Genomic DNA, 12,071 nt, shown 5'->3' on the forward strand with positions numbered 1-12,071 from the left:
TTGTTTAATGTGTGCCGTAGTAGTTAAGGATGTGTACATTCTGCTTACTTCCGGATTGATTCCTTCCTAATCATCAAAAGATATATGAATACAAAGTCTGATTCGTAATTTGATTTGTTCTTTCAGGTACAAGGCAACAATGTTAGATGACGTGCCAAACATATTTGAAGCTGTTTTCCAGTGTACATTGGAGGTAATAGAATTTAGGGACCTTGTTCAATGTTACTCGCACTCTTGTTTTCACACACCTTTGATTCTTAGTTGAAATTGAGTGGGTCTTATTGAATGTACACTTCTCATTTTCTCATCATTTTGCAGATGATAACTAAGAACTTCGAAGATTATCCGGAACACCGCCTCAAGTTTTTCTCATTACTCCGTGCTATTGCTACATTTTGTTTCCCTGCCTTGATAAAGTTGCCAAGTCAGGTATGTGAATATGTTTTTGCATTTATATTTTTCCTGCGTGTGATCTAAAGAGCTTATGGCCTTATATCCAAGTCTTGTCTCATTATTCAGATATTTTCCTTACTTGTTTTGTCATTTTTGCATCAGCAACTGAAGCTAGTAATGGATTCAATTATCTGGGCATTTAGACATACTGAGAGAAATATCGCGGAAACTGGGCTTAATCTTTTGCTTGAGATGCTGAAGAACTTTCAGGTTTGGTGTTTGTTTCCCTTGTTTTAGCTCTCTGTGGTTGTGTGGCACATGGTCTAACATTTTCCTCTGAATTTGACAGCAATCTGCGTTTTGTAATCAATTCTTCCGGTCATACTTCATACAAATCGAGCAAGAAATATTTGCTGTGTTGACTGATACCTTCCATAAGCCTGGCTTCAAGCTGCATGTGCTGGTGCTGCAGCATCTGTTTTGCCTGGTAATACCTTCTCTACTCTCCCATCTTATCTTATTGTTGCCGTTAAGTATGGTTTGGAAATGGGTAGTTCTATACGCTTAGACGTCTCTGTTGATTATAAAATTCAGGTTGAGAGCGGTGCTTTAACTGAACCTTTGTGGGATACTGCAACCGTACCTTACCCGTATCCGAACAACGCTGCATTTGTTCGTGAATACACCATTAAGCTATTGAGTTCTTCATTCCCCAACATGACTGCAGCAGAGGTAAGTACAAAAATTATAACCAGTAGATTTGCTTTGTTTGTTCAAGATTCCTCGTGTTTCTCGAAGTCTGATATTGAATATCAATTAATATATACAGGTCACACAATTTGTGAATGGACTCTACGAGTCGAGAAATGACCCGTCTGAATTCAAGAAAAACATTCGCGACTTCCTTGTACAGTCCAAGGAATTTTCCGCTCAGGTTATTATTAATTCACTTCATTCATTCAATTGCTATTAAAAAGAACTCAAGACTAATTTGTTGAATCCAACTTTCAGGATAACAAGGATCTGTATGCTGAGGAAGCAGCAGCGCAGAGAGAGCAAGAGCGTCAAAGAATGCTTTCGATTCCTGGGCTTGTTGCTCCTAATGAGATTCAAGACGAGATGGTCGACTCTTAAAGTAAGGCTGCAACAAGAAGAAAGTTTTACCGTTTTGGAATGAGTGGAGAGTTGAGGAGAGACTTTTCTGTGCCGCCATTTTTTTGGAGCCTTTCTAATTTGATTTTGAGAATTGGAAAAGCAAGAAAACAGATAATTTATGCGGGTAAATTAGTGGCTTGTTTGGGTTAATTAATAATATTGGTTTTAATGTAGATTTTAAAGATGGTTGAATTATTTTACTCGAGTGATTCGTGTTTTAGGTACAAGACATTGTTTAACTCTGTTGTTGCTACCATTAATAGAAAGAAGTTGTTCTTTCTTGTTTGTCCAATGCCCTTTTCAACTAAAAATGTTAACAGCATCCGACAACGGACAATCCTTTGAGATAGTTTCGTTCAAACGCTGTCTCTCTGAGGCATACGGTTCAAGGCAACCGTGAATCTCCTCCCTCTGCAGCCATTGAATCCGATGATGGTTCTGCAGCAGCTTGACAAGAAACTTGACAAATCAATATGATAAACAAAACATGTCCAAGATATAATTATTTAAATGAATAGACAAAATCAGGTACTTAATTGATTTCGCTTGGCTTCTCGCCGTCGTCGTCGTCATTGTTTCTGATGGTTCATCGATTGTTTCCATGTCAATAGTCATTGCATCATCAACATCTGCTTCTTCTTTTTCTACCTCTGTCATTATATCATCCTTGTCACCTCCCACCACTGCTTCAATTCCATTTGGCTGTGTCCCGTTTTGTGCAGCCGTGTTTGTGTCTTCCGTTGCTGCGTTTGCTTCCTCAGTGGGTTGTGATTGTGGCTCCGTACTGATGGATAACATAGAAGTAACCAACAGATTCTGCGAAGAATCGGAAAAGTTTCCACATTATCAATGAAGATGTATCAAATATAAAAATCACAAAGGTAATGATCTCAAATACGAACCTTTTCTAATGCAAGAGCAAGCTTTGAGAGCTTTGGGTAGATACTCCTTGCAGCCAAAAGGATCTGTTGAACACAGATAAATCAACATGCTGTGTGGTTCTAAACAAATAAGAAAGGACTATCATATGATACATGCATGGCATGTTTTGAAAATTACAACTTTGACAAGAGTTACAAATGGCTAGCTTATATCTCCTGGTTTACTCATATGAGTTTAAACTTATAAACATAGAGTAATCCTAATATAATAAGTTCAAAGAACTAAGTTGGTAGGAATCAATGAGGATGGAGGGCAAGAGAGTGAAGGTATGGAGTCAACAGAATTAACAAAAGGTCACTGGTAGAAAAAGTAACAAAACTAACAAATGAGTAGATCATCCAATCGACTAACCAGCTCTGAATACGTTTCTCCTGGAGCTTGATTTATATGAAAGTCCAAAGGTGATTAAAAATGAAGATTTTGGGTGAGGTGTTTTTATCTTCTTTGTCAATTGTCAGGGTCAGAATATTCTTCTCGCCTACAGTAGCATTCAAATGATGGAAGAGAACCATAAATTCACTTTCTAAGCATCTCCAACCATTATCACCGTTTTAGTGTCAAAACCACACTATTTCAGCTTAATTTCAACACTAAAACCAAGGTCTTCTCCAATCATAACGCTAAACTTTATACTAAAACTATTTTATAATATTATATGTATTAAATTTTTTATTTATCATTTATTTAATTGTATGTTTTAGTAATAAAACAAGTGAATAGTGTTTTAATGGGATTAATAGTGTTTTAGTTTAGTGAATAGTATCACACCAAATTTGATATCAAATTTTAGTGTTACACTAAAATGGTGTGATTTTTGCAGTTCTATTAAAAAAGATTTGGTACAAAAATCACACTAAAATAGTGTTTTGCAGTTCTATTAGAGGTGACCTAACCAAAAACATTTTTTCTCTTCGTTCTCTTCCTATCTCTTCTTAACCTCTCACTAAAAAAAATCTAATTATCCATTTTCTTGTTTATTTAAATGTTTTTGGTTATCTAATCCCTCAGTAAAAATCAAATCTCAAAATCTTTTTTTGAACAAAAGATCAAGATCTTTTAGAATTACAATACTAGGGACAAACGGTTCAGTCAAACTGTAAAAAAAACATGTGCTGACCAAAAAAGGACCCATGTTTCTCTCGTAAATGCACCATAATTTTATTTGTATATTAAAAAAAATATAACTCATCTTTACTGTAATGATAGCGACGTTTTCAATCGATCAAATACTAGAGACCATATTTTATGAGTGTGGCCGCCTGCTTCTTTTGGCCTTGTTACAAGACTACTGAATATTTGATTCTAGTTTGCTAGGGTATGTATATGACGTATATGTCCCTCTCTCACTCTACGTCTATATATTATAGTTCTCTCCCTCTCTATATATATATTATACTTCTCTCTATATATATATTATAATTATAAAATACAATAATTACCTTGTTCTAATATTTCAAATAAAATATAATTTAGGTTTGTTCTTCAACTGAAAAACTGTGTCGAGTTTAACAAATTAAAAAGTGCAATATGATCAAATTTCGAAAATCATTCAGGAAAGTCTAAATTTTGTATACCAAACTAAACAAATTAAGTTTTGTTTGTGGGGTATATCTGATCATCGGAAAAGATAATTCATTAGTCTCTAAGTAAAAAACTTTTCCTGTTTTTTTTTTTTTATCTTTTTGGTATCTTTTCTTTGTCGCCGTTCAAATAAAGGTTAGGGCTACACAAATGCAAAACAAAGAGCTCGTCGTAATAGTTGCAACTTGCATCTAGTCTTTTATTATAACTAAGATTTTAAGCCAGTGGATCAAATTAGTATAAACAGTTACGTTCGTAACAATTCTAGAACTTTTAAAGTACCAGGAATGAGGAAATTGTTACTTGTTAACCTGATTGAACTTGCTGGCTTATGCGTTTTTAAACGGTTGAATTATTAAGCGTGTATAATATAGAGCTATATATATATCTAAAGTATACTCTGATTACGGCTTAGGAATTAAGATGTTTTATGATATTTTATTGTCAACACGCTAAGCAATTATGGTTTCTAAACAAGCCAATATGTTTCATGGTAGATATCGTTTCGTTATTGACTTATTTGGACCCTATATTGAATAATAAAGAGAACGTGAAACTTAAAATTTACAAATAAGAGTCATTGCTACAAAAAGAAAACAGTATGAACTGATCCGAAAGAAAACAAAAAAAGGGATTCCATAAACATAGAATTTTGCAAAGACCCGCAAAAATAAGGCAAACTTTTTAATTGTTGTTAAATAAATTATATTAATTATACAGGATTTTTTCTGTCAGCAATTATACAAGATTAATCATGTAAGATAAGAAGAAACAGATTCATTACTCTTACGTGTTAGTTTTAAAAAAAAAAATACTCTTACGTGTATCATATTGCATAAAATAGCCATTTGATGTTTATGAATACCATCCGTCAACAAGTCGTCACGTGATATATTCTTTTCTGGTGTTCAATTCTTATTTTAATATATACTCTCGTCGCACTGGTTACATTTTAAGAAAGTGTAAATTTTGTAAGAAACACAAGGAAACAAGAGTAAAGAGACTAATCAAACTTATTTAACAGGGATAAGGTGCCCGAGATATCAATTAAACCTGGGAAATTATTTCAAAACTTACAAGAAAATAACCGTTCTTGTTTAGGGTTTAGTATATTGATTTTATGAAATTAGGGTTTGGGATTTGGATTTAGGGTTTAAATTTAGAGTTTCATTACTAGTATCTTATTGTTATCGTATGTTGTTGATTAAGAAAGGAAACCAAAAAATTAGTGTTTCTACAGTTTTTGGGGAAAATTTTCTGTTCAGAAGTAAAGTATGGAAATTTGAAAACTCACGCCATACTAAATTAATTTGAGCTAAAAAGTGAAAAAAGTTTATACGAAAAAAGGGAGAGAAAGGACTTTACACACACTCTCTCTGCACATTACTTTTTGCTCATTTTCTCTTCACGAATGCATCTGAACGTATACTGCGGTAAAGGTTCTCCAGAGCTCTTTCGCAACTGGCGTTTAAATTGTAAACAAAAACGCGTCGTTTTTGAACATAGATAGAGAACAAATCAAATCAAACGTTGTTAACCTGCTGGGCCATTTGACCGTTTTAAAGATTCCAGAAGATAAATGTAATGATTTTATTTTCTCTTGAATTTCGTGGTTCCTCATTTCCTCTTTTGTCTCTGTCCTGCGAACACATAAACGACGCATTTGTCTGCCAATCTTATCGATCATTTAATGAAAAGGTTAAAATGACGGAGCATTGATACTACATGCAATCAGAATCACGGAGCTTTATGACACTCCAGCCAATTAAGTAGAATTGCAAAACAAGTATTTTATATTTTTCGAAAAAGAAAACTTGTAATAGAAATTATACTGTATTATTTAAATATTTACTTAGCTGATAAAAGAAACTATAACAGACTAAGCTTTGATCTAAGGAAAATTATAATCGGTCAGGTTTGACAATTAACTATATGACAACCGTTTTTGTTGTTGTTATATCCCCATGTTAATAACAAGTCACAGATTTTGAAATCTCGAACGGAAAAAAAAAGGAGAAAGACATTTCTTATTTTCACCCCAAAATTTTCTAGACAAAAGTTGTAATCTTGAAACTCTAAGCAAGAGATCTTTTTTTTGAAAAAAACTCTGCATGGAATATTACCATGATGAACGTACAATTCTCGATATATTATATATAAGTCTATGGCACATAGTTAAGATTTTGATGTTTACTCAATTTACAAATAAAGAAATGCAATCACAGAAATAAACCCTAAACTAACAACTCTTATAGAATTTTTAAATATGTAAGTGGACGGCGTTGAAAGTAACGGAGACTCTTACGTCACCTGTTTATACATCGCTTAACTTTTATTAAAAAATAATAATTAGTAATAGAAGATATTTGTTTTATATGAAGACGTGTCCATCGACCCAGTGCCCTGACTCACTTTAGCTCTCTCTCTCTCTCAACTGATAAATCTGGGGATTTGTGTGTTTACTTTTTTCATCGAAAACATAGAGTTCCAAGAAATAAGGTTCTCTTCCAAATCTCTGCTGTTCTTCAAAATTTATGACTTTCGTTTTCTTTGAAAATCAGAACTTCATTAAGGGTGTAAACTTCAGAAAAGAATCTTTGTTTATCAAAAAGAAAAAAAAAAACTGGAAGCGGTTGATTTGACATTTTCCCGTGGGGTCAACAAGACAAGGGCCAAAATAAGGTTAGATTTTGTATAAAGAAGATTTATGACTGTATTTTCAGTCCTTCTAGTCTTCTTTTCATTGTTTATTGAAGAAAATAGAAAAAATGCGCTTTTGATAGAAGCGGTTGATTTGACATTTTTGTTGATTTCTATTTAAATCTTGTGCATATAGTTTTACTCTTTACAAAAATCTTTCTTAAAATCTTTATGTTTCCGAATGTCTTTGATCGTACATCGTCTTCTTCGTATTTACTTGCTACGTTAAAAGAAATTAAATACATATAATATGTTTACTTAGAATATCATCATCATAATAATATGATTTTTATTGTTTTGTGTGGTCCAAGCGGATGGACAGTGATAGCGAGGACGTTGATGGTGTAGGGTGTGGCGGTGCCGGTGGTGGTATAGGCGCCGGAGGTATTGGTGCTGGAGGAAACCGAGGCAAGAAAGGTTTAAATCCTTATAAGCATGTGGCGGCAGATATAAGAAAAGAACGTCCTCCCCCACAAGATGATTTGCCTCCTCCACCACTAAGGGTAAATCCTTAATCTAATGTGTAGTTTTTTGTTTCAAATAAAATCCTAATCTTATCGTTGTTTTCTAATTATAATAATGTTATCTTTGCTACATTGATACTTTTTATTAGGTTTTCGCCGATGGGAGCCAGCTCCTTTTTGATTGGCGTCGGATACACCCATCTTTGCTTTCTCGTATTGTTTGTCAAATCACGGGTATTAAAAAATCTCCATACCAGTTTTATTCTGTATAGTCATATCAATGTCAAATCTTATCCTAGTGATAATTTTGAAGTTTTTTTGTAATTTATTTTAAATGTCAGATATCTGCTGGGCTCTGGTTCTTGGTGGGATTCTTCAGTTCGTCTTTAATAAGGACCGTGGTCACATTAGTCGGCACAAAGAACTTGATATAGAAGGTTTTTCAAAAAAGGTGAAATTCGGAGATAAAGGATATGAACATCGTAACAATGTTGGTGGAAGTTACATGGCTGTGGGATCATTAAAAAGTGCAATGAACCATGTGCTTTCTGAAGGAATAGAGAAAAAGAATGACAAGAAGGTAATTCATCTAACAATCCACTTGATCTATATATATATATATATATATATATTATGTATGATTATTCTTTTCTATTATATATTTTACTATCGATATATTGATTCGTGAGAAATTGTTTTTGTTTGTAGAAAGAGAAGACATTTAAGTTAAAGGGCTCTTTTCGTTCAGTGAATGGTGCAACTCCACAATACATCACTGAATTGATGGAAGCTAAGGGTCCGGTTGGTTTGACGCTTGACTTGACCACTCCACTTTCATACCTTGGAGATGTAAGTTTTTTAATATTTTGGATATCACGTATACATCACGAATTCACTTGGCAATAAACTAAAGTATCAATTTGGTTTCAGGGAATTTACAGGGTTCCCAAGCCAATAGAAGGAATCAAGAGGCACGTAGTCATGATCGTGGCACATGGATTAACCTTAACGGAAGAAATATTCTTTGAGGTGCAAAACACGTGGGGGACAGATTGGGGAGTCAATGGACATGGGAGGATCATCATCACTGGATCTACAGATGACGTTTTTTACCTGGATGAGATTATTGAGAAGAAAAAGAAGAAGTAGAGTAAAGTCAATCTGCATGAGTTGTTTATATGTTAGATCACCATGAAAAACTTGTTTCATTTTACTCCTTTTCTATTAATGTCTGTTTTGAACTTATGAAATCCAACCCACTGTCTTTATAAACAAGATGGGATAGTTGTTTAAGAAACTAATATTCATCAAAATCTAATCAACAGCCTAATTTTATATCTTTCTATGTACTTCCTATTTATTATGTATAATTTTCCATATATCATTCATTATGCATCAATTTTCCATATAGCATAAACTTCTAGGTCCACCAACCAATATGATTTCATTATTTCAAATTTGATATTTTTTAGAAAAAGAAACAAAAAATATATTCAAGTTATATTATGTTTTAAAAATAAAATGGTAAAAAAATTAGTAGTTACAAAAAAAATAATTTTAAAAAAAATATTTTTAACATCGTCGGCAAAACACTAAACCCTAATCCCTAACCCTAAATGTGAAACATTAAATTTTTGGGTAAACTCTAAACCTTTAGATAAATCATAAACTCTAAATCAAAAACATTAAACGCTAAAATCCTAAACATTTGAGTGTTTTTGATTTAGAGTTTAAGATTTTATCCAAGAGTTTAGATTTTAGGATTTAAGGTTTAGAGATTTGAATTTAAGGTTTAATTTTTTCTTGACAACGCAAAGCTCGATGGAATTGAGGTTCGATGTAATTGACCCGTCTTATGTTGGACTTCCCAACTTACCTAGTGGCCTGAATGCCAAGTATAGCCCGTAATAATCTATCTTCCGGAGCATACGAGGATTCTTTTGCCACTTGAGACGGCTTTTTCACTTATTATTACTCTCTTCGTGGTAAAAATATTTTCTGTAATTACTACTATTTTTTATTTATATTTTTATAAAACATAATATAACTTAACAATATTTTGTTTCATTTTATAAAAAATATCAATATAAAATCGGTCTGGCCGAGGACCTTTCTAAATATACACGAGAGATCCCCGAATTATTAGTCCACATAAGCTTAAATTTACTAATCAACAAGCTAACATGTAAACAACAGTTTAATCGCGATTTTGTTATGACAGTAATAATCTCCAATCAACGCGCTAGTGTGGAATGAACGTATACTCTAAAATGAACATTAAACATAATATAGCAACCATTACTAAAATCCATAATTATACAATACAACATAAAGGTAGGGCCATAAGTTTGAACGCCAAATTAAAAAAAAAAAACTAAATCCACATGAGGACTCATGAAACTTGTAACTCGAAAGCCTTATTTTGATCTAAATCTTCCTCTAGAAGAGCACCATACCCTGCAATGGTTAAGGTCGAATGATTAGAAATATACTTATAAACAAAGCACTCTATGTTTACGTAACTTTCCCACAAAAATTGACAACATAAATATTACCTTAATGCAAGTCACAGATTAGGATATGCTAGAGGCTGGTCTGCAGAGAATGGGGAAGGGAGGTTTTCTGCCTCCTGCAAAATCCATTGCCTTGGCTTGATACTCCACTAGAGGACCATCCGGATACTCCCGAGCCATAAAGGTGATGTAGAGTTTATACCCACCTCCTGGTTTTAGATTGCCTCTCACAATGCTTACAACTTCCACAGACGAACGCTAAGTACAAAACACACATCCTATCCGTAAGTAATTACAGAAGAAAAAAAAAAAAAAAAGGTTCAATATTTGATAAGATCAGTACTCTACTCACATTCTGCTCGTTGAGTTTCTTAACACACAGGGAAGCAATATTTGCCAAATATTGCCTCCTAGTCACGTTTGTCGTGTCTGACCAAAGATCTTCCAGATCTATAATCGGGTAGATGGATCTGAATGGATCTTCAAAAAACCCCTAAAAAAATCAAAAATCAAAAAACGAAAAGGTTAAAAAATATTTAGAGTCATTTCATTTCATTCTGTGGATAACAACAAAGAAGGATCATAACATTACCCTATTCTTAAAGGCCTTGGTTTTATAGTCGCGGAAGTCTTGGTACGCCTTGTCGTCGGGGAAACCTTCACGGCCGTCAGGATCGAATTCCAATTCGTAACCATCGTAACTGTCCTTATCCCACTCCGGTTCCGGATCTTGAAAGTTTAAATAGTTGATTGTCGGAGAGTCATCGTTTTCTCCGTCGGTACTCCATAAGAATGGGTTATTGCTATCGCTATCGTCTTCGTCTTCCATGCATGTGTCGTCTTCATCTTCGATCTTCGGCTTTTTTGAGACAGAAGAGTCAGATTCCTCCTCAGTCGCAGCTCTTTTCGCCCTCGAATCGTCGCTTAACATCGTCGCTGGAGAATCGATCAAACCCTAGATCTCTCTCTCTCGCAACACACAAATTGGGAACGAAGCAGATGACAATAATAATAATGAAAGGGTATGTGTTTACCGATGTGTCCTTAATATCTCTCTCTCTCTCTCTGCCTATTTGCGCACGTGACTCGGTCGGAAGATTATTTGGGCCAGTGAGCAATTATATGGGCCATACCTGATATAAGCCTCATAGTAATTTTACAGCCCCCGTTTATTTACGAAACAAATGGCGTTGCGTGATCACTTTCCCGTTTGCTTTATCGTTTCTCAAAACGGCAAGTTAATAAATGTCAAACGCAAAACAATCGGCAAGTTTGGGCCTTCATATTCTGCTGAATTTCTTCCTGGTTGTTGAACTTCTATTATGTGGTATATTCTATTTCTCTCAAGGCCGCACTAGATTTATCATTTATGCATACTTAACTGCAGGTATGTCGTCGGTCAGTATCCAAGGTTTTTAAGGGCCCATTGGAAGTTTCTGAAGACAGTTGTGAATAAGCTGTTTGAGTTTATGCATGAGACGCATCCTGGTGTTCAGGTACCGCTCCCAAACTCTAAATTTTCTGGAATACGTACGTTTAGTTATTCAGGTGGAAGTTCGTATTAGAAATGTATTATTAGCTGTTAAAGTCAGAGAATAAGGTTTATATAAGCTCTTGAATGCAAATGAATGCTCATCTTCTCAAGCTAGCATCTGGCTCTTTTTTTATTCCAAGTGTTCTCGCATCAAATTTGCTCCTTTCTATGTAGAGATGCCTAAATACTTAGTTTTGCGTTTCAGGACATGGCGCGTGATACATTCTTGAAAATAGTTCAGAAGTGCAAGCGTAAATTTGTTATTGTTCAGGTTTGTATCATTATGTTCAATTCACCTTTCTTATCCTTCCATTGTCTTCTGAATGAGCTCCTAGTTATATAGTTCATTGTGCTTCCAGGTTGGAGAGAGGGAACCATTCGTATCTGAACTTCTATCTGGCCTTGCATCCACTGTTCAAGATCTTGAGCCTTATCAAATTCACTCATTTTATGAATCTGTAAGTTTTCCAGATGTGTTTTTAGTTTGCCAATCAGAGTTATATCTGTGTGGGGATTTCATGGTTTTTTTGTCTCCAAGTTGGTAATATGATCCATGCAGAATCAGATCCTCTGAAGAGAGATGAATATCTACGGAGGTTTATATAAGGTCTCGTTTTTATTATTTAAAAATGTGGCTGCTAAACTTTTGTACGTAGTTGGCTAAAATTGTACATCGTCTTCTTCGTATTTACTTGCTACGTTAAAAGAAATTAAATACATATAATATGTTTACTTAGAATATCATCATCATAATAATATGATTTTTATTGTTTTGTGTGGTCCAAGCGG

The 12,071-nt window shown here is 34.2% G+C and overlaps 3 protein-coding genes across 4 annotated transcripts; 2 read left to right on the forward strand and 1 right to left on the reverse strand.

Moving 5' to 3' along the window:
- Window positions 1-117: 117 nt before the first annotated feature.
- On the forward strand, window positions 118-1,527 carry LOC106329695 (protein EXPORTIN 1A-like). Its single transcript, XM_013768362.1, has 7 exons — window positions 118-193; window positions 319-429; window positions 556-663; window positions 743-880; window positions 988-1,125; window positions 1,223-1,327; window positions 1,405-1,527. Exons 1-7 carry the CDS (start codon window positions 140-142, stop codon window positions 1,525-1,527), a joined length of 777 nt encoding a protein of 258 aa, XP_013623816.1. The 5' UTR covers window positions 118-139.
- Window positions 1,528-6,506: 4,979 nt separating this feature from the next.
- On the forward strand, window positions 6,507-8,485 carry LOC106334134 (cathepsin L). Its single transcript, XM_013772471.1, has 6 exons — window positions 6,507-6,570; window positions 7,083-7,274; window positions 7,385-7,469; window positions 7,577-7,815; window positions 7,944-8,084; window positions 8,166-8,485. The coding sequence occupies exons 2-6, from the start codon at window positions 7,086-7,088 to the stop codon at window positions 8,382-8,384; spliced, it is 873 nt and encodes a 290-aa protein (XP_013627925.1). The 5' UTR covers window positions 6,507-6,570; window positions 7,083-7,085; the 3' UTR covers window positions 8,385-8,485.
- Window positions 8,486-9,489: 1,004 nt separating this feature from the next.
- LOC106331969 lies at window positions 9,490-10,765 on the reverse strand. Of its 2 annotated transcripts, none has more exons than XM_013770411.1 (4): window positions 10,341-10,765; window positions 10,101-10,241; window positions 9,791-10,006; window positions 9,490-9,692 (listed from the first exon to the last, which is right to left on the reverse strand). In XM_013770411.1, the coding sequence occupies exons 1-3, from the start codon at window positions 10,677-10,679 to the stop codon at window positions 9,809-9,811; spliced, it is 678 nt and encodes a 225-aa protein (XP_013625865.1). In that variant the 5' UTR covers window positions 10,680-10,765; the 3' UTR covers window positions 9,490-9,692; window positions 9,791-9,808. The 2 variants fall into 2 exon arrangements, with proteins under 2 accessions (XP_013625865.1, XP_013625866.1); XM_013770412.1 differs by having other exon boundaries at window positions 9,587-9,694; window positions 9,794-10,006.
- Window positions 10,766-12,071: the final 1,306 nt, after the last annotated feature.

The sequence above is a fragment of the Brassica oleracea genome, chromosome C3 (genome assembly GCF_000695525.1).
Source record: "Brassica oleracea var. oleracea cultivar TO1000 chromosome C3, BOL, whole genome shotgun sequence".
NCBI classification, from domain to species: Eukaryota; Viridiplantae; Streptophyta; class Magnoliopsida; order Brassicales; family Brassicaceae; genus Brassica; species Brassica oleracea.

Bases quoted from the DNA above. Each gene is read 5' to 3' on its own strand.
- LOC106329695 (XM_013768362.1), top strand. From the start codon at position 140: ATGTTAGATGACGTGCCAAACATATTTGAAGCTGTTTTCCAGTGTACA. The intron at 194-318 runs GTAATAGAATTT...ATCATTTTGCAG, and splicing joins TTTTCCAGTGTACATTGGAG to ATGATAACTAAGAACTTCGA. The intron at 664-742 runs GTTTGGTGTTTG...TGAATTTGACAG, and splicing joins AGATGCTGAAGAACTTTCAG to CAATCTGCGTTTTGTAATCA.
- LOC106331969 (XM_013770411.1), bottom strand. From the start codon at position 10,679: ATGTTAAGCGACGATTCGAGGGCGAAAAGAGCTGCGACTGAGGAGGAA. The intron at 10,242-10,340 runs GTAATGTTATGA...TGATTTTTTTAG, and splicing joins CCAAGGCCTTTAAGAATAGG to GGGTTTTTTGAAGATCCATT. The intron at 10,007-10,100 runs GTGAGTAGAGTA...TTTTGTACTTAG, and splicing joins AGAAACTCAACGAGCAGAAT to CGTTCGTCTGTGGAAGTTGT.
- LOC106334134 (XM_013772471.1), top strand. From the start codon at position 7,086: ATGGACAGTGATAGCGAGGACGTTGATGGTGTAGGGTGTGGCGGTGCC. The intron at 7,275-7,384 runs GTAAATCCTTAA...ACTTTTTATTAG, and splicing joins TGCCTCCTCCACCACTAAGG to GTTTTCGCCGATGGGAGCCA. The intron at 8,085-8,165 runs GTAAGTTTTTTA...ATTTGGTTTCAG, and splicing joins CACTTTCATACCTTGGAGAT to GGAATTTACAGGGTTCCCAA.